The sequence below is a fragment of the Atractosteus spatula genome, chromosome 6 (assembly GCF_055471065.1).
Source record: "Atractosteus spatula isolate fAtrSpa1 chromosome 6, fAtrSpa1.hap1, whole genome shotgun sequence".
NCBI lineage: Eukaryota > Metazoa > Chordata > Actinopteri > Semionotiformes > Lepisosteidae > Atractosteus > Atractosteus spatula.
This window is the reverse complement of record NC_142711.1, coordinates 47,567,458-47,592,873: the sequence shown is the minus strand read 5'-3', so window position 1 is coordinate 47,592,873 and position 25,416 is coordinate 47,567,458. Positions and strand designations below refer to the sequence as shown.

The following is a 25,416-nucleotide window of genomic DNA, read 5'->3' as shown; positions in this document are numbered from 1 at the left end:
TGTCAGCTCAGGTACCCAAGATTGCCAGGGAAGTGGTTTGTATGCTATACCCAGTTCTCTAGCTACCACCATGTTAGAAGGTGTGCAGGCTTCCATGATTTATGAAAAGTAACCTGAGGTTCATGTCAAAACATCTTAGGTTATGTAGGCCACCAGAATATGCAATAAAGATATAGTATAATTAAGGAAACCCTGGCAGTTCTTAGGAGTTTAATTAAAGCCTCCACTTCTTAATAAACCCTACTGCTCATGTTCAATTGTGAAAAGAGCAATCTAGCAATCATTAAATGAAAGAGTAGTACCATTGTTGCCTACCCCTGGTACATACTTGGTAGGTACGCTGCCTGGTTTTTGTGTTAACTGTGGGTAATGTACATAATGTCCTGGTAGAGCCATGTGGTGGCACTGTAGTCTGCTTCCTATCTGACATACCAACACTCAACCACTCACATTCCTATAGCCCTGTTGATTCTCTTATTCTTTCACACCTTTTCAATTGAAACAGCCTTTTGGGTGAGCTTTATGTCCCAGTCTCCAGGCATACACATGCAAGCAAACTCAGGACTGGTTCTGTGCGTTCATTTGGTAAAACAGTCTACCACCAGTAAACCTCCTTAAAACAATAACTGACGATTTAATTATGTGATTGCTGCATTCTAATTGAAATTAGGATGTTCATAAAGACACAATCAGTTTTAGGGCAATACATTTATACTACATGTCTGTAATTATTATCACAGATTGATTAATAAAAACAGATTGAGTTTAAACATAAACATCTTTTTAACACGTAAATGTGTGCCATGTATTTCTTTTTGTTTCCTTATGTAGTGCTTTTAGTTTCAAATAACTCCTCTTGAACAATAATGAAAACTGAGTGCATAGGTATGTTTTGTCACTGTATTTCTCAATTACTTTAAGAGTATGGATTCAGGTTGTTATCATTTTGCAGCTCTATTACTCCTTCAAACCGTAGTTAATTTTTAATGAAGAGGTCACTGTGTCCTAATTAAAAGCAATCCAATTCAATGCCACTTGGACCTTTAATTTTTATCATTTATGATTAAAATCCAAATGTTGCACATTAGATTTGTAAAATGTACATAAAACGGTTATTTTATGCCAATGCAATATTTTGTCATTGGATGTCTTGTTGAGCTAGTGGCAAAACAACAAAAGCACCAAGATAAAACAATACCTAAATAAATTATGTACGAGAAGGATAAGTTTGCATAATTTAGTTTTATAACTATTTTATGTAGTGTTTTGTTTAGGTAATGAATGCCCACACATCAGATAATGAGATCTGAAGTTAATAAATGTGCTACATTATTTCTCTGTAAATAAGTACATTGAAAATAAACACCAACCAAAGAATGACTGCAAAATAATTAACACAAAGAGTTTTTCTATGACAACCAAAGACTCATTATTTAAGGTCCAAATCATATTGATACTACAATTCTACTCTGAATTTATTTTTTTTTTAAAGTAGGATTACAAGATAAAACACCAAATTCTGTCAAAAAACTCAGAAAACCTTGTCAACTTTGGATCTAACTGAAGAAGCATACATTTAAATTGCAATTACTAGACATAATAATAACCAGAGTCACAAAATGGAGTGTACATTCTCCTTTGAAGTCTCCAAACAGGGTGAATTTGCTTATGGTCAATATATAATAATCTTAAATATATTAGTTAAAACAAAACAGAGTGTAATGGTATGCTTTATTGTAATAACTACTAAACATATGCTGTGTGTTACAGACAATAACTCCTGGTGACTGATGGATTAGTTTGTTTATTTCGGTAGAAATTCTTAGTGAAGTCAGACATAAAACAGTTCTTACATAACAGGTTGGTAATTTTCCACCCTTTCCAGAAGAGTCTCTGAATATCCAGGGGAATAATACCTGGAAATAAATAATATTAAATATCAAATGCTAGCAAAAGCAACCTAAAATCTTCAACGTTAATACTGTATTGTGTGATAGAGTCAGAATAAATTATAATTGACTAATGACTAATTAGGAACAAGTAATAGGTTTATTCCATGCTGAAAAAAAGAAGAGAGAAAAAACACAACGTTTCGGCCGTGGAGCCTTCTTCAGGCATGCTGACGCAGCTACCCACCTGAACTAATGACTAATTAGACACATTAGACTTAGATTTGAAATGTAGTCTGCTGTCATAGTTTTTATTGCATAAAAAGAAAGAAATCTATAATGTAAGTAAACTGTTGTGTGTTGGCTTGTGTGTTAATTTACATTTCCTATGCATAAATGCTAGTCTCCTAAATTATGTTAGTTCCTTAAGTATTGGTGTAATGTTTACTATTATAATAATTACGGCAAGGATACATTAAAAGCTATTCTGTATATAGTGCCTTGCAAAAGTAATCAGACCCTTGCACATTTTGTTCTTTAAAGCCTGTTAGCATGATACTTTGAAGTAGAAATTAATATTTCGGCTGTGAAGCCTTCTTCAGGTGTGAGCAAATTATCATTGACTTCTTCAGGTCTTTAGGTCTACAGGTCGCTCACACCTGTAGAAGGCTTCACAGCTGAAACGTTGCGTTTTCTCTCTTCTCTTTTCAGCATGGAATAAACCTATTGTTCCTTTGCAGACCAAGTGCTGACGCAGATACCCACCTGAAATTAATATTTGTTATACAGTATAAACAACACTGTCCACACATTCTAAGCCAAATCAAAAGCAGGAAATAATTAACATGAAAGAAAAAAAAGTCATGATGGCATGACAAATTAATTTAGGTGAACAAAACTACCTTGACAAGCAATCCAATTAACCGAGTAGCCACGGTTGGTGTGCAACAATAGTTTTTTCAGTAATTCAGAATAAATACACCTGTCTCTGTAAGGTCCCTGTGTCTGGTCGTGAATTTCAAGCAAAGATTAAACCATGAATACCAAAGAGATTTCAGCGTAACTCGGGGATAAAGTTATATAAAAGCTTAGATCAGGAAGAAGGGTATTTAAACATTTAAAAAATATAAATATCTGTCTGAGCATGGTGAAGTCAAACATTAGTTAGACAGATACCTTATTAGTTCAAGTAGGTAGCTGCGTCAGCATGCGTAGGCTGCATCCCGCAGCCTTTACTGTAACCTATCTTACCCTTTAAAGTCTTTAGTTTTAATATTTAAGTTTACAAAAATAAATGTATATAATTTTTTATTTCACAAAACGGGACACCATAGAAAGGGTCTGAATACTTTTCCAAGGTACTGTATGTTAAAAAGTCTTTCAAAGCTCTTTCTTTAAAGCTTTTCATTTCTTCCTTTCTTCACTTCCTGTTTCACTTTCTTGAAAACAAAACTGAAAACCTAGATCTTCACTTTTTGAAAAGCAGGGATAACCTGAAAAACGGTACGTAGTTCTATCACTCGATTATGTGATCTGTCACATAAAAGAAATGTGAAGAAGTAGAATTAACATCAACCATGAAAAAGTACAGAAAACAAACACCTCAGCATATCATAGCTTAATAAACTAATTCTGTTACTTATGTTGATTTAGTTGGCAATCCAATCATGGCTCTTCATACAGTTTATTGAATGTAAACTTTATGGAAATATTACCAACAAGACACACGTGATTACAAGACCAACCATAGAATCTTAATGCAGTTTGTGCCCAATTCCTGCTCTGCGGGAAAAGTCAGTTCTGGATTCACTAGGCAGTGGGCCAGTACTATTGAAAGATTGCATTCATCCATTAATCCATCCAACCATCATCAGAAAGCTGTGTATTCATGGTGAGGGTTGTGCCAACCCTGAGCCTATCCCACAAGCATACACCAGTTCATCATATGTACACATAGACACAAGCAATGACAATCATTGGCCTATCCAGGATGCCTTTAGTATGCTGGAGGAAAGTGGAGCAGCGAAAACCCATAAGAACATGGGGGACACATGCACACTCCACGCAGAAGGACTCCAGCAGATTGCAGGACACGATGATTGGCTGCCTTGACTGAAAGGGACGCATATTTATTCACTGTATTTAAAAATCACTCATAATGACATCTTCAGTTAATTCTCTCCTCCAGCTGTTAATTCTTACCTGACTATTTCTTCTGGATAACAATTGTTTATGGAGTTGATATATTCCTGAAGAGCTGATCCAGGTTCAGCTTTTATCTCCTGAATTTTCTTCAAGCCGCCACTTGTGACAAAAAGTCGTCTGGCTTTACTGTCGTGAGGAAGTACCTGAGGAACAAGCACAGCATACAATAATTTGTAACACTAGTTAAGATACCTATTAAGAAATAACATGTTAATAGAGCGTTTGTAGATATTAATAATATCTATAAACATATAGAATTAAACAGCATTTTACTTAACCTGGCAAGCTGCTTCACAGTTCTCAATACTGTATATTGTAAAAAGCCTTTTGTACAAAATGATGGTGTTTGTTCTACTTACAAAGCTAATGAGCTTTATGTCAGAAAATGTTAAATGTTAAAAGAATGCCAACGCATTTTATTTCTAAGCACTATTCAAGAGACACAGAACACTGCAGAATAGTACACACGTAAAACACATAACAGTAAATACACAAGTAAAAAGGAAAACCACGCACTAAACAGGGCAGAATAGATAAAACCAAGAGTAAAACTAAATGTATATTAAATGCAAAAAGTTAGGTTTTTAAAGAGTTTTAAAAATGCTCACTGTCTCAGGATCTCCATGGATTTGAAGATTTCCTTTTAAGCATTATTATTGCTGTTCGCTTGCTTTATTGTATTTATGATAGATATACATCCAAATGACTCTAGACAGTGCCTTAATCTTGAGTGATGTACTCTCCAGTGCCCTGGAACACCCCTCCCCCACCGCCACAACTGAATAAAAAATAAACAGCTTCTTTTACTACTTCTTTTTGGATGTGAGGACTAGATTGCACAAATCTTTTGTACTGTGTATAAAGAGAGAGGATTATTTCTGGTGGAGTTGAAATGTTCTGTACATTGTCTTCTGAGTGTTGTCACTAGGAAAGACAACAGACTCTACTTCATGCTACTTAAAGCTACTTAAATGAGCCTTCTCTGGGCTTTGGACATGCCTAGATTTCATTATACTTCAAAACGAATATCAAAAACAAGGCAAAGCAAACAAACAGGACAGTAAATTAATACAAATAAAGACATTCATTGACGTGTAAATCTCAAAGAATAATGATACCATCCTTAGTAGAATAAAACGCATCATAAAAAGCATGCAAAGGAACATGCAGTATAGAGGTTAATTTCACATTGTAAAATAGAAAAGAAAGTAAATCACAAGGGCTCCACAAAAGAAGCACTATGTATTTTGCTTCTTTTTTCTACTTTTCAGCGTGGAATTAACCCTGCTTGTTTTAAAATGTAAATGTATGAAACCGGTGATTTTGTTGCTCATGCGGTAACTGTCTAATTTAAACAACACCTGAAGAAGGTTCCACGGCCAAACCGCTGTGTTTTCTTTCTTCTTTTTTTCAGCATGGAATAAACCTATTACTAGTTCCTTTGCAAATATTTAATATGACAATTTATGCAATAAGCATCTTTCTACACAGATTTTAATGAAACGTCGGGTCTGTTCTGTCTTTACCTTGCTGAACTGGCCGACGACGTGCTTGAGAATATTTGGAGGGGCGTCGTGCAACAGAGGCTCCAGTGCTGGCAGATGAGTGCATTTCTGCAGGATGCTCTTCAGTGCCTTTTTCGCCTACAAGATGGAAACATTAATGGGAGCTCTCTGGCATCTCCCTGAAACAATGACAGGAATTTCAAGCCCATCGTGCTCGGCATTCCTAGGCCTTGAAAGCTGGAAATCAGTCGAACAGACTCGTTTCTGTTTTAAAAAAATAGAAAGCGTGCGCATTCTGCAACAAAACACTACACACAGGAGTTCACAAAGAAAACGGTTTAGATGTCTGACGATTTCAAACTGGAGATCAATTGTGTTTAATATACAAAGGAAATATAATGAAGTTTTTTTTATGTTGTATTGTCTTGCGTAGCTGAAGTCCCTCACATCAACTTATATAAAGCTATAAAATGTACTAAACTATCGTGTATATATCATGTAACTGGGATGTAATCCAGCTCTATAATAGATCACTATGAAAGACAAGGTAGGAATATGCATTTTAGTAAGCAAAATTGCTGGAAAGAAAACACTTTTACAGGTTAAAGCTAATTTATGCTGGAAACACAACAGTAACTGTACAGCCTTACCTCTAAATTAACATGTTAATAAATATGCATGTATTCAGTATATAATATATAAAGAGTATTTTCAAATTATATACAGAATATATAAAGATCTCCTAGCATACACTTCCTCTTTAAAAACTGATTGAAAATGTTCTGTGTTGACAAGCTAGATTTTCAAAACAATTGATGCTTTGACACTACATACAGTGACAAGGCAGTGACAAAATATAGTATCTACTAGATACAGAAAGTTCACCTTGGCTCAGCATAGTTCTCAGGAGGTGCATATGCTCTATGTAGCCAAATGCCATGTTAGTTAACTTGGCTCAGAATCAGACTCCACAGTGAAGGGCAAGTCTCATTAATACAGTAGCTTACCTTCACCTGGAGGTCTTCAGAGCTGTCCGTCTCCATATACAGTGAAAGCAGTTTTGGCAACACATTGGCTACAGCAACAGCCCGTGCGTGCTCAGGAGTGTGTCTCCCAATCTGCCCGAAGGCCCAGGCTGTCGCCGCTTTAATGTGGTCCTCTGGTTCCTCTGTCAGACAGATCGCCAACTGTGGCACCCCCTGCAGCGATCAGGACACAGACGGTGTAGGTCAGCACCGGCCTCACAGCATTATTACAATCAGAACAACAAGCAGTCTGTAGCCATCACTGTGCTGCTTCTGAAGGAAGAATGTGTGGAAAAACAAGAACAGCAAGAAATACAGCTGATCAGCTCAATCAGTATTATATTTTCCTTCAATGTTTTAAGAGCCATTTTAAAAATATTGAATTAACAAGTATGTTTTTTTTTTTATTTTCTACAACTGGGGATGATTTACTGTTTGGATGAGAGGCCAGTTCTTTCTTCCTTCCTCTTTTCCTTGTCAGAGTCAGTCAAGTCTGCATTTTACACATTTAAGTACCCAGTTAGAAGCATTTGAAGTGGCTCTTATTAACAACGGTAACAGAAGGTGCTTTTACTGTACATGCAAAGTTAATGGATTCTGCCTTATGAACAAGAAAGACCTCTGAACTTCACCGGTTGGGCTGCTCAGCAATCTCCGATGATGATTGAATGTAAGTTTTTATCCAAACTGTAGACATATAAGCTATTAAAGGATGGAAATGTTCACACATTTTGGCCAGACAGCCAAAACACATTTATGCCAACAACCATACTTAGAATTGTGCTGCAGCCTTACCCCTCAATATAAAAATGGTTGTATTTGGTCAAATAAAACACAAGGCACAAACTGTAAATGTCTTACGTAACAGCTGTTTTCTATTTAGTTTGCTATACTGCAGATTTTTTCACATCAACTGAATTCCACCATCAGACAATGAGTTTCAAATCTGTAATTAGCAGAGGGGTCATATTTATTAATTAACAATGTGAAGTCAGCAGGGTGCTGGTATAAATCTCACACTGTACTGGTAGTATGCTTCTCATCACAAGGCATGAATTACATAGATTGCTCAATATCTTCACCTCCATGTTTATTCACACAAGAATGCTATTTATGACAAAGTTAAACTTTAATTTAATTACTGTGTGAGATTTATGAAGCACAGATTTAAAAAGTTTAATTTGTAAAAGGATGCACAGACAAAAGCATAGCAAACTGTATAATATACCTTTGTGCTGAATAAATTATATATAATCACACTTTGATGGTGGTCTCGAAACATTTTTGTCATGGGTATAACGTACTGGTTAAAATACACACGTCTGATTGTCTAAATCACCACTGTTAACAGAATTTTAAAGAACTGTATGAGATTAATATATACAAAGGCCTTTACTACCAACAGACACATTGTTAAATATGATTATTCATTTTTAATAATGTTTTAATTTATGAATACCTTGGAAGTGATACAAAAATAATGAACTGTTTTTATTTTATTAGGCTAATGCACTGAGTAGTAACTCTAAACAACTTTTAAGCATATTAATGTGGATGTTGAAATATTAAATAAACAAACATATGGTCGTATGAGGCTAGTTCATGAAAAACAATTTAAGGAAAACACTTTGTTATTTAAATATTTTTTTTCTATAAAATAAGCAATGATATCAGTCATTTATGGTGCCATTATGGCTGTGTATTAATGAGCAATGGACACCAAGCCATGGGAATATGCTGTCATGACATTCATTAGCCAAACATTTTTCACCAGTAACAAGCTATTTCTTCATCAGTGACCTCTGAACAAAAATTTTGCACAATACCACCAGGGATGAAACAACAAATATGGGACAAAAACACATGATAGCTTTCCTATGTTGGCTTACTAGCTTTCTTTAAGAAAAAAAAAGAAGTTAAAAGACAAACCTAGATCTACTGGAGAGATTCTCTATTGTAAAACTTTCCTGTGCACAGCCGCTCATTTTGAGAACTTTGTAGCACAAGATTTTAATTTGTGGGGATGGCCAGCCTATGTCTTTTGTTTTTGTGACACCATGAGTCATTATTACTACATTTATTCACAAGAAAACAAAGTGCACAAGTGATGAATAATCAATGCTGTAATACTACATATGAAACAGGAAATCCTTCACTCATATTTAACAGGAAATCTTCACTTGTTAAAGGAGGTCTTCTTCTGGCTCAAGCAAAAAGTATTAGCTGCCTATAACACGCGGTCTTAGAAGTCAAATAGATAATGAGCAGTCTGTGGAGCTACCACACCCACCTTGGAGACGATCACAGCCATGGCCAGGTTCTCAGAGTGAGCCGCCACATACCCAAGCATCATGATACCTGGAAGACGGATGCTACCCAGACAATCGCCAATATAATCAATAGCCGCAGCCACCCCTCCTGCATTGACAATCAGCTGGGAGAGCTGCCAAAGAGAGGGATGCAGTTACCATTAGGCAGAAGACTGAGATCATGTGATAAATCCAGTGGAGTGTAAGTCTAATGTGTAGGTGATCTCAAGTCAATGTATCATAAAACCTTTAAAACTGTATGAATCCAGGATTTCCAACTTCTGCGCAAACATATTTTTACACAGATAGATGACATCACATCACACCAGACAGACGCAAACAGTTATAGGGTGCCTTCTTTTAATATACCTCAAAGATGAAGCACAAACGTGTGTGCAAAGTATTAATCTGCGAAAGTAACAGGAATTTATCTGAGGAAGACATTTTAATTTTTTGCAATCTTGACCAATGTTGTTTGAGGGTAGGGAGGGGTGGGTGGGGGGAGCTCGAAATGAATTGGAATAATATGTTTGCTAAACATCGTTAAAGGAGATGCTGCACAAATACGAGATCCATAGGAAAACACAGGAATGCAACATTTTTAACAAGGTCTCCTATTTTGCTAAATCAATTAGTTCCATTAGTGAAAATCGAGTGACTCTCCTGCCGTGTACAGCTGTTCAGATGGCAAAGTGCCCAGAGACTGTTTCTGTAAGGCATCATGAGACCAGATAAAGGAGTGGAGGATGAGGATTAAAGAAAAGACTAGAGACAACATAATTTAAGGGATGGCACAGAACCATGAATTTTCTAATGACACAAACGCATACAAATAAAAATAATAATAGACACAGGGTAGGAAAAATGTTTTTTCATATGGTTGTTGGATTAATATAATTATTTTCAGAAAGGGATTAAAGTATGTGCCTACCATTTCCATTTAAGGTCTTAATGGTTGGACTACTTAATTTTCCTGTTACTACTTGATTTTCCCATTCGTATATATATATGTACCATTGTTTGCTAACCCTTCCTAACTGATCAGACCAAACCTTGAATAAGGAAACACTGAGAGGAAATACGTCAGAGTGCCACAATATGTAAGTCTAAAACACAATATTCATTTACCCTTTCGGCACAATTTCTACCACCCGTCTTTGAAAAACATTTTTAGTAGCCATTATTCCTAACAGCCTTACATGGCACCTCAAAAGTACGTAGATGCCTAAAATAGGCATGCTACAAATTAAACTGAAATACAGTTGCTATAGAGGGAACTACAGAGTAAATTTAAAACAATCTGAGCGAGAAAAAAAAAACAGTGAGGACCGATCAGCTGTTACCTCTGGGGTGTGTTTAGCGATCTCCCGCATCAGTGTTGCAACGTTTTTCTTCACATACTCATCAGGATCCTTCAGGCATGTAAGCACAGCAGGAAAGATTTCCGCCTCAACCACCATCTCTGCCAGATCCACAGAGTGCTTCGAAATCTGACTGAGAGCTGAAAACACCTGACGCTGTTGAGGGAAAAAAGGAGCCATTTAGAAAAAAAACACCTAAGGTTCTTGAAGATCGGCTAAAGTAACTACATCTGTTTCTTCGTTATTAGCTTATAAAAGTGGGTGACACTTTTTAGATCAATTTCAGATCGTTAAGTAAGAACGGTGCCAAGAGATCACATACAAAATTGTGTAAATAGTTTGGCCATTCATGAACTGTCTATCTGTGTTTTGGCAATAGAAGAGCACATTTTTAATGAATACAACACCTTTACCCTGAGCAAGATGCAGCAAAGAGCACGTGACAGCTCTCACCCTGGATGGGATGCCAGTCCATTGCCAGGCCATAGAGAAAGGATCATTTTGAACAGCCAATCAAATATAGTCTGAAAAACTTTGGATGCTTTGAGGAAACTGAAACTCACGTAACTCAAGAAGACATAGGTGCCCCAGTCCAGCAATAAAACACCAGTCCCTCCAGTCTAGCATAAGTGCAGCAGCCTTACTAATCACCACACGAGGCTTGCCTCTGATATGTAATCATCTCAGTATCTACATCACGAAGGCTGACGAAAGTGAAATACAGCGTGGCCAAATTAAAAGAGAATCAACACGTACACAAGGTATGTTACGCAGTTCCACCATTTTTTTTCTACGATTCCTTTAACTTAATCATTCAGGATTAGAGGTACCCCATAAAAAGGTTATCTCCCAGTCAATATCTGTAATGTGGCATGGTAAAAAAAACATGATTAATTCCATGAATCAGTGCAAATTCGGACATTTTTCTCTCTTTCTTTCCTGTTGGAATTAAGCCTATTTACACTAGTGAAGCTATATTAAAACCCTCTGCTCAAATTAAGTAAACTGTGGACATCCTACCTTCAGCTTGGCATCTGGGTTGAGAATCATCTGGGCTAAATGAGCAATCGCCCCAGCATCCACAACAGTCTGGGCCAGCTCTGGAGAATGTTTTGAAATGTCACTTAGGGCTGAGGCAGCGATCCTTTTCAAAGCAACTTCCGGCTCTTGGACACAGAGAACTAAAAGCGGAACTGCTCCTGCGTCAACAACGGCCTGTGACAGTTCTGTGGATCACAAGGAAAATAATTAAGTGAGTAGGGGTGGATGACCCTTGATCAGGCCATTTTTCACCCTGACACTCCCGGGAAGGATTACAAAAAAAAGCCAATGTGCTGGGGAGAGTCAGTTCACTTCACCATCACTACATCTGCATTTCAAATTAGCCCGGCTGGTTGCACAGATCATGTGGACCAATCTGCTGTTCAAAAGGATAGAGGTCAATGGATGGAGTCAAATTAGAATGCACGCATTTCAAGCAGATTGGGCTGTTTGTGTAGTGTTGAGAAAGGGGGCAAACAGATTTCGGCACTTTCAACCTCAGCTGTTTCACAGCACACATTTAAGATAATAACCCCAAGCTCGAGCCAAGTTAAATACATTTTCCCCATTAAGCTGTCTAATGACTGATTTGTGTTGGCAGCAATCAGAGCATAAACAAAAATAATACACAAGGTACAATAAAGTGAGACGCCTATGTCATTGTGTGGTTTAAGGGGAAAGACAATGAAACTGGGGCCATTTGTTTTTTTTTTTAATATTTTAAGTAAACTGTTAACTACACTGAGCAGATCATATATCAAAATATCTTAATGTATAACAGACATGATAAATATTAGGGATATAGAGAACATACGTGAACAGCAGCTCCTATTAGGTTTAAATGACATGTCTAAATCCATGTCTCCTATATTAAAAGCTGTATAGGTTGAACGATAAAATCTGTACATGACAATACCTGCAAGAGTTGTTCTGTAGTCTACAAATAATCAGCAGCATGGATATTTACACTACAGAGATTATTACAAATGAGGCTGTACCAAGCAATATAGGATATTCTCTGTTCTGAAAAGTCTGAGTAAAGTCCAACAGGCGACAGAAGCATATTCATCTTCAAGTGATTTGTACATTTGTATTAACATGTATAATTTTCATCAAAGTATCAGTGGAAAAGGTTTGTAACTGACAGAACAACATTAATGCTGCAAACCAAGACAACAAGCCCAACATAAGTGGCCCAAGAAGACTTAAAACCCCTGTTAATCCATGAAATACAATTAAGTAGAATCTCTTCCCATCAGGCAGAGGGAAAATGCTGTGTCACCTTTTGTTTTCGCTGCTTTGTGTTGGGAACCAAGAGTTTACTCTTAGTGATGGACAGATCAAGCCTGCGTATTGAAATGCTGTAAGACACGAAGGCAGTACAGGATCCTAACCTGAACACTCATCAACTGACATTATAACTCTCTCCGTTAGACTTGTGAGAGGAAGTCTCTGTCTCATTCTTATATATAGCATCACAATGATAACTGCTTGTCTCATTTAATCTGCATGTAGCCCTGATACATTTCTCTCCACAAAATTAAAAAAAAGTGAAGAAAGGTCTCAGAAGAGTTGTGGAAAATGTTAAAAGTAAAGCAAAAACCCTGAACACTGTTAGCTGTCTTCAATTGCACTATGAGGAAATCTGAAAATGAACAAGTAGAATAGCACTAAACACAAACACATTTTTTAATCTACCATTTTTAACAAGTGTGCAGGTGGACAGTTCACAACATTCTGCATTAACGATACACTAACAATACGCAATACACTATGACTAGCACTCAAATATGATATTCTTGTATATAAAAGTTATATTTTTAGTAGATGTTAATATTAAATAACAAACCTAATGTTAATTTCACCTGTTCTGCAATCTTCATGTATCCCCACTCAATAATTGTAGTGTGTTAGTTACCTGCAGTAATTGCCTACATTATTTACATTCATACATTTGAAATTTCAATGCAATTTACAGACTCATTTTCATAACATTCACCCCTCTCTGTTACAGACTTGCATTCTCTTGTCTTGTGTTTCATTTTGTGCACTGGGAAAAGATCCATGCAATCTGCTGTGGAAATAAACATGCATTTGTTTTGTTTCTGTGACTGCCTGTACTGGGCTACAGTTTTGAATAGGTTAAGGCTAATTAGATGTCTTGCAGCTGAGGTCAGAAAAAACACATTTGGAAAGTTGAAAATTTAGTTTTGCATGGTGAGAAATCATATGTTACTGAAAGCATGGTGACTCACATAATTAAACGTAAATACTTTAGTGGATAAATACAGAACGCAGGCACTTAATGTAGTATTATCCAGTCTGTATACATACTGTATATAATATGTGTAATGCACACATAACTCTATATAATGAATGAATATTCATAAATTATACGAAACTATAAAGAAAGTGTTCTCTCAGAGCTGTACTGACAAGTAAGGAGATGCAGGCCATGAGAAGAATCTATTGTTCATTTTCCAAAAAAATCAACACTGCTTAAACAGGACCTCCACCTTGTAAACTAAGATTTTTCCAAGATCACAGTAACAGAAAGGAGGAAATGACCCTGCGTGAAAACAGCACACGCACATATCCTTCACAGACGGTTAGATCAGTTAATGTGGTTACACAGCAAATGCCAACTTCGCAAAAAAGATCAGACGCAAAGTCACAAAAACTTTATTTATAACAGGAGGCAGGGGTGTTACTGTTGGTTTTCTTTTTTTTTTAATTTACAAAAGGGAACATTTCAAAAGTGCTACAGAACTGGACTTATAAAATCTTAAGACTAGAGTAAAACCAATTAAAGTTCTGATCACCAATATCAATGTGTTCACGTTTTGTTTTTTTGTCTTCAAATACTATAAATATAATGAAAGAAATAAATGCCTGTGTATTCTGGAACCATAACACTTGTGTCCATAACATCATTTGGTGGCGGGTAGTGGGTAGTGATGCTTTAAGGTCAGTTATTATCCAGGCTAAATCCGATCTTTTAAGCCAGAGCTTTTTTGGTGTGACAAATAATATGAACTTTCATATGGTTATAGCTAATGATTTCTGAAGGAGCCATGGCCTCTGATTACGTAATCATCCATTCATTTTCTAACTGTTTTATCCAATATAAGGTTGTGGGGGAGCCGGAGTCTATCCTGGCATGCAACGGGCACAAGGCAGGACACATCCTGGGGGGGATGCCAGTCTATCGTGGGACACAAACAGGAACAAACACACACACTCACATCAGGGCCAATTTTCCCAGAAGCCAATTAACCTTCCTGTATGTTGTTGGGCTATGGGAGGAAGAAAGCCACACAAACACGGGGAGAACATACAAACTCCACACAGATAGCAAACCCAAGTCCAGAATTGAACCCAGGGCCCCAGTGCTGCAATGCTAACTACTGCACCGCCGTGCCACTCCACGTTATGTAAATGATATTACAACTCCTTTGTACACTTGTGATCAGCAAAGCCATTGATCCATTATAGTTCATGACAACAGGAGGAAGTGATGATGAACGAGGTGATATCTGTTTGACATTTTTAAGCTACTAACTGCAGGTTTAAAATGGATTAGTTGACGCTTAAGGTTAAAAAGGGATTTTCATTTTGCAGTCCATGCAGCTGTTATGTAGTGGCCCTGCAATAAATGTGAAACATGGCCCTCAGTTCTGTAAACTTGGGGTACCCCTGGACAAGCCACATCCCACCACTGTCTCAGTAAAGGAAAGAACAGGTTTCTGCTAGTCCACCTTTCAGAAAAAAATATATTTTATGAGAATGCCAGTACAGCTTGATATGCGATATGTAACAGAATAACCAATCTAAGATTTACCATACTGTGGTCAGACAATCCAAGTGGATAAATGAAGTACCAGACCAGGGGAGATCCTTAGTCCCATTTGTCCTGTTTGGCAGCTAGATGGGAGATGCTGCCAGATCCACCAGTTCATGTGCAGTTAAAATAGTAACTAGCTCTCTGGCTGACCTCGGGTGGGGCTCTCAGATGTTTCAGTCTAACTGCTCATTTTCTGCACAGTCCAAATCCCCAGCCAACAGCACAGACTCCTCATCCTGAAGATGAGTTAATCTGCTGTACAGCTTTTAAGTGCAAAAAACACATTGTCATTTCTCTTCTGTCACTGGAGGACAGACATTAATAAATACCAGTGTCTCACTTCCCACCCTTCAGTGACCACTCTTTAATCACTTCAAACACAATAAAGGAATCTGGAATTAAATATTAACCGAATAAAGCAGCTACAAATGCACTAAAATCGGAGCTCTTTTTTCTATATTTCAGAGGGCAAGATTTGAATTTCAGACAAACTATTATTTGTGAAATAAACTTTTTGCAGAGTAATCTGCCAGATTTTAATGGGTATCTAAATATTATGATATTATTTATCTCAAATTAAACCCTTGATTAATTTCTGGAATCCAGAACATCAAGCCTGCTGGAAAGACACTGAATTATCCCCTGTGAGTAACTCCCCAATTCAGGCATTATTAGCTAACAAGAATTTAGATAAACTCAATGAAAAAATACTCCATGGATAAAGCTTCAATTAAAGATTTGGAATTCAGCTCTAAAATAGTATCACTTAAGTGATGCAGTAAAGGAACTTAGATGGTACGCCTACAAAATGGAGTTTAAGCCAAATAGATTGGGCAAAACATGAGGCATGACAAAACAGACACCTAAAAATAATAGTTTTGGAATATTCTTTCACTTAAGTGCTTCCAGTAAATCACTTAAAAGAGGTGTCTGCCAGGGCAGCAGCCATGGGACATCTAGACAGCTGAAGTACAATGAAAAAACAAGATATATACTGTAACATACAGTGACACTCTTGTTCATATGCTCACTGTACATACTGTACATTTGTAGTGTATGTGCTTGTTAATATACACGATAGTCATAAAATCACAAAATATAGAAATTTCTACATTAATACTCATATTCTATTACAGTATAATATTAATACACAGTACTTAGGGTGTAAACAAAACAGATAGGGCAATTTCACTTCTAATCTTAACTAGGGATTACTGAATTCATCTACTTATTTCGATGAGGTCAAATAGTTAGTTTTTTGGGTCTTAACCGGATGCCAATTGAAAAATACCGGCAGGAATCTGGCCTTCAAGGACTGAAGTGGCCCATCGCTGATCAAATCAAACTCTATCCTTTATTTTGGCTTTGCTGTGACGAGGAGTTCAGGCTGCTAAGTGGAGTTAATTTACTAGATGACACTGAGAAATGAGTAACCAAAGAGTGTGCAGACAACACAGGGAATGCACTAAGCCTACGTCACTATACAGTACCTGCGTTGTGTCTGGCAATGTATCCCAGTGCCCAGGCTGCAGCCTCTTTCACCCCGGGATCGAACTCCTCCAGAGAAATCACAAGGGCATCCAGCGCTCCACAGTCCACCACTGCCTGGGCCAGCTCCGGAGAGTGCTTCGCCACTGCCCTCAGAACAAAGGCTGCGGCTTTCTTGTAGAACCTCTGGAGAAATGAGCACGAACCACAGTCATCCATCCATCAATCCTCTAAAAGCTTTATCCAATAAAGGGTCGCGGGCGAGCCAGAGCCTATCACAGCAAGCAATGGGCACAAGGCAGGATACACACTGGATGGGACGCCAATCCAACGGAGGGCACAGATAGACACACATACTCACTCCTAGGGCCAATTTTACCAGAAACTACCAATATGTCTTGGACTGTGGGAGGGAACCAGAGCACATGGAGGAACACCTGGAGAACATACAAACTCCATGCAGACAACACTCCATGAACACAGGGTGCCAGTGCTGTGAGGCAGCAATGCTAACCACTCCCCACTGTGCCACCCCCAACAATCATTCTTATATTCAAATTGGTAATGGTACCGCAGTTCTTAAATATGCACAATGGTAATATCATTACAATATCAATTCCATCGCTCATGATTCTCGTCATGGGAACACCCCTGTGGTTTCTGGTTTTAGTCCAGCTGTGAATTTAATTAATTAGGTTAACTGAACCTTGTTAATTGAACTTTTTGCTTGATTAGACCTTTTTTGTAACTGCTCTGAACTTTTACAAAGTTGGAAGGAATTGGAAATTAGTATTAATTGTGTACCAGGAGCTGGATTTCTCTCCTTATTTAAGTATACAGTTTCAACGGATAGGTTTCTGAAGTGTCAGCACTTGGGATGATTCAAAACAAAGAATGCTTAAATAAGACTGTTTCACACAGAGTATTATCCACCTGAGCCCATACAGCCCTTAATTGGGCACCTAATAAGAGTTGCTTAAACCGCTTCAGGGAAGCAGCAATTCATAAAACAAGTTAAAGACAGACTGAACAGAGATCTCTTTGCCACAGTTCTTGGCAACAATTTACTCAAAGAAATTTAATTCTGAAGCCAAAGACTGGGTGCAGAAAGTAGTTATAACAGATCTACTTAAGAGAACAGTTCAATTAACGTTTCAAAAGCCCACGTAATTAAGAACTTAGCTGAGAAAAAGAACCAGAGGGCACTAGGTCTGAGAAACTTTCAAACAGGTGTCTTTCACTGTTCAGTGAGAAGTGAATGGTCTGAGTTTCTGAAACATATTCAGATAAATCATACACAGTACCTTCAAGCTGATCAGCTGGAATAGCTTTTACCAACTCAAAATCCATAAATTTAACAAATGTTTTTTTTTTTTACCAAGCATTTAGCAACAGGTACTAAAGACACTGTAAGTAGAAAGTTTGCTGGTTAGTTTGCTTTGTTGGCTGTCACAAAGTTCACACAGTAAGGCTTCCTGATTATTTAAATTAAAGGTTTGCTTGTTTTAGGGGGAAAAAGCCTGTTTACTGTAAAACTAAAATCAACACAATTAAAAATGGAATTTTCAGACACAATTCCACCCATCCTTTATCAGAAAGACACACATTCCTGTAGGGATTGTTTCAATGTGAAGCGCATCCTGGAAGTATAAGGTGCAGGTCAGGACTACACCCTTAGATAGCATAACAGAAGGAATATCTTTATGATTTATGGGCTGATACCTTGTTGCTGCTGTAAATCATACTTCACAATGTGAAGGCCACTAATGGCAAATACTTGGCTTGAGGATGTAATTCCTTCTGGCTGTTTTTGTTGTTATTTCACCCCATCAAATTGGATGCTTGTGGAGCTAAACTCCACATGAACTTGTTAATTAACTTAATTCATCTTCACACACCGCCTAAACATAGCAGTTCCCTCATGACCTTGCACTAATGTGAGTGTCCCATATCAGCCAAAATACTTACTCAGTCTCACTGCAACAGTGCCTAATATTTACCAACCTTAGAAAATTTCTAATAATTTAACTGCAGTTTGGATTTAAGGCACATTTTCTCCTTTTATTTGTTCTTAAGCCTATAAAACCCCAGTGATCCAACTGAGTAAGAAAACTTAAAAAAAAACTTTAAACTAACATGCTTTAAAGTGTAACTGCAACGCTATGTTTACATTTCAGAGTTACGAAGCATTGATGCATGCATTTCAAACCACTATCAAAGAAAAAAAATGTAAACAGTAACTTCTAAAACCTCCAATTTACATCACAAAATAGACTAAATTTCCAGGTATGTGCAGCATCATATTCTGTGATTAACAACGAGGTAACCAAACTTCCAGTCGTGAAGTGACCCTATGACATTGTAAACAAGCAGACTTGTGAATATGTTTCTTTATTTATTCTTCTGTTAATCCACTAGAAAGATTGCTCTCGACTTCAAGACGGTTTTGCCGACAAGAACTATTTACTTGTTAACTCTGCATGCATATCACGTTGGAACATTTTTGCGGTGAACTGTTTTCTGCACAACCTGTACTTATATCGTTTATACATCGCATTACATTAGTGATGACAGCGATTAGTGAGCAGGAATAGCTGCTTCATGTCACAATTCATGTGAACTCTCGCTTATGTCTGTGCCAAGAGCAGGGATTCTCGACAACATGGCAACTTACATTACTTTCACAAACTTCAGGATTTGATGCTTAACTCAAAATTTGTAATTTTTTTCTATAACGTTAATGATTTAATTTTCTTACAAGATTTAATAACCGGTCTGAGAAATTGGAACTATAGTTTCCCTTTAAACTTCCATATTCAGCTATAGTATTGCTGAACTTCTCAAGCTTGTTAATCATCCATTTATGAATTACTCTTGGCAGTTAGGGGGCTTTGATGAACACAAAATAAAAGAAGCACAACTATTATTTTTTTCTCATACTGCTGTTATTCTTGGTTTTTTTTTTCCCTCTGTGTGTTTTCACTACTACAGAGTATTAAACATTTCAGCTATCTTCCATAGCCATCACACAGGGATTAAATTATATGCAATGTAATGGCCAAAGCATCAAAAACACGAGACTTCTTTAAAAAAATAAAAGGTTTTTGAGTTGTTTTAAAACGTACGAGACCCGGTATGATCCAGTTCACTAGCTGAAGTTGTGTGTGCACGTAACTTCGAGTCGCATAAAGGGTCTTACATTCTGTTCAGCCAAGGAGTACACAAGCTGTGGAAGAATGTCTCCTTTAACAACTGCCTCTGCCAGGTCATCGTTGTAGTTGGCAAGCCGTCCAAGCGCCAGAGCTGCTGTCTGCTGAATAGTTGGGACTACATCCAACAGAAGAGGCCTCAGCAGGGACATTACACCTAAGTCAAAGAAAGAAAGGTTTTGTGCACAAGGGAAGGGAGCAAAGCTTTGAAAACACGAAAAAAAAAAACACACTTCATTGTGACTTGTTTCCAGAATCAGGCTCCCAAAACACAGAAACGCCTCGGATCTGCCAAAAGGAAATGCTGAATTTTATGTGTGCTCTTTGCTGCAGCATTCCTGCTGAAGTGAACAGGCTAGCAGGCAGCAGAGCTGAGCTCTAATTCGAAACCCCAGATGAAAGGAATTCCAACATCATTTGCAGAGCACACACACGATAGTCGAAAAAAAGGGTGAAATTTAGGACTAAAAAATTAAAGAATGGATGAGAATCTTATGAGATTCAGAATATTTTTAAAACTACATCTTAGCAATATGTCATGGACCACTGCATTTATCAATGTCAGAAAATTAATTGATCATAATTCAGAGCTTAATGCCTTACGTTGGTGAACTTCAGTGTTCTTCATTCAAGAAATGATTAGAAGAGCTGCCTATACAGAGAATCTGCATCGCTAAAATAAACAATTTGAGTTTTGCGGACCTGTTCTATTTCTTCTTCAGGTCCTTTTTTATCAATAATAAATTTTGGAACAGTGTCAAGCTTTTGAAAATAAGGCCTGGAAAAAAAGGTCTGGATATGGCCCAGAGATTAAGTAAATCTTTAAAAATGTAAGACGGAGCAAAATACTCTTGAGAAATGTCAGACTGTTGTATTCTGTACCAGGACGGAGGGATTTAAAATGCTTTCCACTTCATGAGTGAAATTACCAAGACTGTGACTCCCTCCCATAAAACATTCAAGTAAAATATATGCATACATATTACTGTATATGCATTATTTGACATGACAAATCAATTACAAATAAAAGATACACATCAAAGAGTCACGGTAGTCATAATAAATTATAGAGTAAGCCAGGAGCCATATCACCCTGCAGCTCTCAACTGGCTACCCACTGAAGCTCAGCAGGGTGGCGCCTGGTCAGTACCTGGATGGGAGACCTCCTGGGAAGCTATGGTTGCTGCTGGAAGAGGTGTTAGTGGGACCAGTGGGGGGCGCCCACCCTGCAGTCTGTGTGGGTCCTAATGCCCCCGTAGTGGCGGAGACACTATACCTTAGTGGGCACCGTCTTTCAGATGAGATGTTAAACCGAGGTCCTGACTCTCAGCGGTCATTAAAGATCCCCGCGCATTTCTCGATAAGAGTAGGTAGTTATCCCGGTGTCCGGGCCAAATTTCTCCCCTCGGCCTTTACTGTGGCCTCCAGATTGTCCCCATGTATGACTGGCTTGCACTTGCCCTGTGATGGACTGGCGCCTCGTCCAAGGTGTACCCTGCCTTGCACTCATTGCTTGCTGGGTAGGCTCCGGCTTCCCACGACACCATATGGTATAAAGCGGTTTGGCAAATGACATGACATTATAAAGTATATATTTTAGAATATTTTAAAAAACTTAGTATTAAATCAGTCAGAATAAACACAGTCCTGCTGCAGAGACCCAATCAGCCACTGGACAGATGTTCCACACACTTCCTGTGCAGCTGCAGCCAGCTGGAGGGGTTGGTCCAGTCACAGTTGGCTCCTATTGACAGCATCAGCGAACTGGTGTCTTAACGTTCTACTGGACTCAAGTCAGGAGAAAGACCTGATCATGGCAAGACCTCCACTCTGCGTTCTTGAGTTGTGCCATTGTAACCCTGTCACTGTGTGATCTTGCATTGTGGACAGCAAGCCACAGTGACTCAACAGAGGTGCAGGCTACTTCCTTCTGGAATATATACATGTTGGCCCTTGGCCAGTGTGGTGAATCTGTGCCTTCTATGACATTGTCTGTCCCAGAGAGTGCTGATTTCTCAGGATTATTCTTCTCTCTGTTGAAGCAGAATAGCTAATCTTCCAGACAACTTCTCTCACAGATAAACTGCCTTTACTCATGCTGACTGCAACCTAATCTTAATTACTAAAGCTAGGTAGGTCTGTTCCTGTCTTACTTACAATCATCTTTGTCAATGTCTAGTCTTAATAAAGTAATTTTAGCTATTTTAGCTCCAATCAAATAGCTAACACAGAGCACCTGTGATTTATGTGAAATTACATGATTTGAGTTGAGTAGTTTGTTAAGTCAAAGAACCACACTGCTGAAATAATCAACAAACCATCTGCTCACTATTTAAAATGTAAATATGATTATGCACTTGTGAAATGATCTATTGATGTAAAGTGTGACCACTGTGTTTTCATGATGCATTAGTATAGTGTAAAATAGTATAAATAATTAAATAAGTTTTAATTCATTCTTTTAACTTAGGTTTACTTTATTAGTCATATAATTTTTTGAAAATGTGTGCACTACTGTGCATACACAAAGTAAATGTTCTCTGTGGTAGACATGTACCTCTAATGGTTTGAGGGAAAATGTCTTATTTCAGAATCACCCACATCAGTTTTTGAGCAAGAGACCCTTTCAACAACCCACCCCAATAACTGAAAAAACAAACTTCTGTTCCATTAACCTATATATAATGCAAAACTTGCACATTTTTATGGCATTTTATAGGCTTGGAAATACTTTGAGGCCAAAGATAATTAAAAATATATAAGTAAATATATTAAGCAACAGTCTCTTAGAGTGCAATATATCTTAGCTTGAACAGGTTTGTGCATATAATTTACTATAATTAGCTATACAAAGGGTGACTACAGAATGACTCTTTTCCAGTGACATAATGTGACGAATATATTAAATATTTATATTGTAATTACATTTTGAGGCTCTAACTCTCAGACTGAAAAATATTAAATGTTAAACTTAAATTCTGAAAGGTTTACAATTTACAGAGGTTTGTTTTCTTCTATCAATCAAGATTCAAGATTCCATTCATGATATACAGTATAGCACACACATTTGCATAATCCCTGTCTTGTCTTGTCTTGAAAAGAATGGATTTGAGACTACTGCAGAAATCATCATTGTCTTCAATCTCCATACAATCGCATGTCCATGGTATGGCCTCTCCAGACAGAGGTCAGGAGATCCCTCTTAACTCCACATTTTCTTTAACTGGAATCTGTTTCCATAAAAGGAGCTATGATGTGAGCAGACACTGTAAGCAGCCAATATGAAATATGGTGTTTTGGCTTTGGTCCATCAACAATTCCTGTGCCACTCCAGGGGGTCTGTTCTTACATGCAGACTTCAGTTTACTCTAGACTCTAGATGACTCTAGTTTTTAACAGCCTGCAGCAGGATCGCATCACAATGTTTCCTGGGCCTGACAGACCCAAAAAAGTATCCACTATAGAAAATGAACAGATCAGTCATTAAGAATCACCATTGAATTCACTGAAATGGAATGTTATCTGATGTTCTTCGTTTTGTTGATACTTCAAACATAGAAGAACCAAGCTCTTCTTGTGTTTATTTTTCTTTCTGTGCAAATGACTACATAAACAATATAAGATAATTACATCTCCCTTCATTCAAGGAGAATGCAGAACTGAATGTTTTACATTAGGGTACAACAATTACAGGAGTAAAGACAACTAATGATTATTACTGTTGATTGATTATTTGATTTGATTATTTGAAATTTGGCACTTGAATTTTTAGATTTCTATTTCAAATTTGCATAAATGTTCCATTTACAAAACATAGACCCAAAAAAGCCAACATACACTTGACACAAGAAGCTATTAACCTTGAAGACAGCGGTCACTGTAGGTTATTGGATTAATCCTTTACATTTTATTATTAGAGAGTCACAGTGGCAAGAGCCTAAACCAGCAAACAGGTGCAGGACACTGAGAATGTACCCTAGAGAGGATAAACAGTCCATCAGAGGGCATGCACACTCTAGAGGCAATTTAGATACACCAGCTAACCTTGAATCTTTCAGCTGTGGGAGGGAGTCAGAGTACCCAGAGAAACAATCATATACACTGAATGTTCCTTTACAAAATGAGCCTGTACCTGCATTTTGCAGAGTTTCGATGTTCTGAGGCCTTGTAGCAAGCTCTGCAATAGTCTGCACAAACTGCGTTCTGGCTTTCTGATACTGCTCAAACACTGGAGAAAAAAGAATAAATAGTTACATATACATCCAATACTCTGGAAATGCTGTGAACATTAACTGGGGAAGAGAACAATATTGTTAGTTCTCATTTTAAATGCAACCCAAGATTCATTCATTTCTTTTATTGCTCAGTACAAATAACTGTCTCCTCTTTCATAAAACACTACAAAAATGAAAACCAAGGTGTGAAAACAGCCCATCAATACAGACAGCACCTATATCATCCTGCAACTCACAACTGGCAACCCACTGGAGCTCAGCAGGTGTGAGTCTGGCCAGTACCTGGATTGGAGACCTCCAGAGAAAGTAATCAGGTACAAATGTTTAGATTAGTGCTAGTTTTCAAGCAATACACACATTTTTCCTGATTAGAAGGCTTTTCTAATGTAGAAAGACTCCACACCCATCACAACTTCAGTGTCAATCATGCTAAGATGATTTCTTACATAGACAACACACGATAAAACAGGAAGACGTTTTGTGAAAGAACAATATTGGATGGTACTATACATACTGTACATTTACGTCTGTGATTATTTAAAAACAGGACACTGCTATTTAACACTTTATTTCTATTAATACAGAGCTGGTGGACAGAGCTGTAGGAGATTCTATACAATTTTCTTTCAATTTTGTTTGACTTTCTAGAGATTTCTGTCATTTCCCAAGTTACAATGTGAGACAGCAGCATTATATGTGTATGACATAATACCTAAACAAATTAACATTTTAATTGCTTATTTTCTGATTTCCTTTGAGACTCAAAACTGTTCTGGAATTCGCGAAAAAATATTCTAGTCTCTTTACGTTACATTATATATCTCTATACAGTTTTACTTGGTTCCAGGTCATTAGTAAATTTGAAATTAAGTAGCCCTGGATAACGTTTAAATCTCAGTGGAATAGTTTAATAATTTATAGAACAGGTTCAAGGAAAATTACTCTCGCTAAAATAGAATGCAAGTTCCATTTTATATTAGTTGCTGCTGATGCAAAGTTTAGGCTTTTTTAACACTTACCTTGCAAAACTTGTCGTTGACTCATATTTTAGATTTGGCTAGAAAATAAAGAAAGCATATAATCCTCAAAATAAGAGCGGCGGTACCCTGCTTTGCCAAAACTGGTTGGTTTCAGCACCTTCCAGAGAGCCCAGCAGCTCGAGACTTTGTCAATAGCAACCTTAAGTTTGGGCAGGAGGGGAACGGTCGCCCTGGCAACAAACCGGAAGTAAATGCTCAAACATTCTCTGGCTGCTCGGCGACCAGACTGCGTAGATCCCAGCTGCGCGAGATGGGAAGCAGGGAG

At 37.6% G+C, this 25,416-nt stretch overlaps 1 protein-coding gene across 2 annotated transcripts; it reads right to left on the bottom strand.

Moving 5' to 3' along the window:
* Positions 1-1,448: 1,448 nt before the first annotated feature.
* Positions 1,449-24,100, bottom strand: spag6 (sperm associated antigen 6). 2 transcript variants are annotated; one of them, XM_088919025.1, is made up of 10 exons: positions 24,009-24,100; positions 19,867-20,033; positions 16,670-16,853; positions 11,315-11,520; positions 10,277-10,450; positions 8,915-9,067; positions 6,607-6,798; positions 5,621-5,737; positions 4,092-4,237; positions 1,449-1,916 (listed from the first exon to the last, which is right to left on the bottom strand). In XM_088919025.1, exons 2-10 carry the CDS (start codon positions 20,026-20,028, stop codon positions 1,850-1,852), a joined length of 1,401 nt encoding a protein of 466 aa, XP_088775151.1. In that variant the 5' UTR covers positions 20,029-20,033; positions 24,009-24,100; the 3' UTR covers positions 1,449-1,849. The 2 variants fall into 2 exon arrangements, with proteins under 2 accessions (XP_088775151.1, XP_088775150.1); XM_088919024.1 differs by lacking the exon at positions 24,009-24,100 and having other exon boundaries at positions 16,670-16,851; positions 19,867-20,010.
* Between the last annotated feature and the right edge of the window lie 1,316 nt (positions 24,101-25,416).

Excerpts from the sequence above, each read along its gene's own strand:
- spag6 (XM_088919025.1), bottom strand. The coding sequence starts at position 20,028 with ATGTCCCTGCTGAGGCCTCTTCTGTTGGATGTAGTCCCAACTATTCAG. Across the intron at positions 11,521-16,669 it reads CATTGCCAGACACAACGCAG|AACTGTCACAGGCCGTTGTT; the intron begins GTACTGTATAGT and ends TGTGATCCACAG. Across the intron at positions 9,068-10,276 it reads TCGCTAAACACACCCCAGAG|CTCTCCCAGCTGATTGTCAA; the intron begins GTAACAGCTGAT and ends TCTCTTTGGCAG.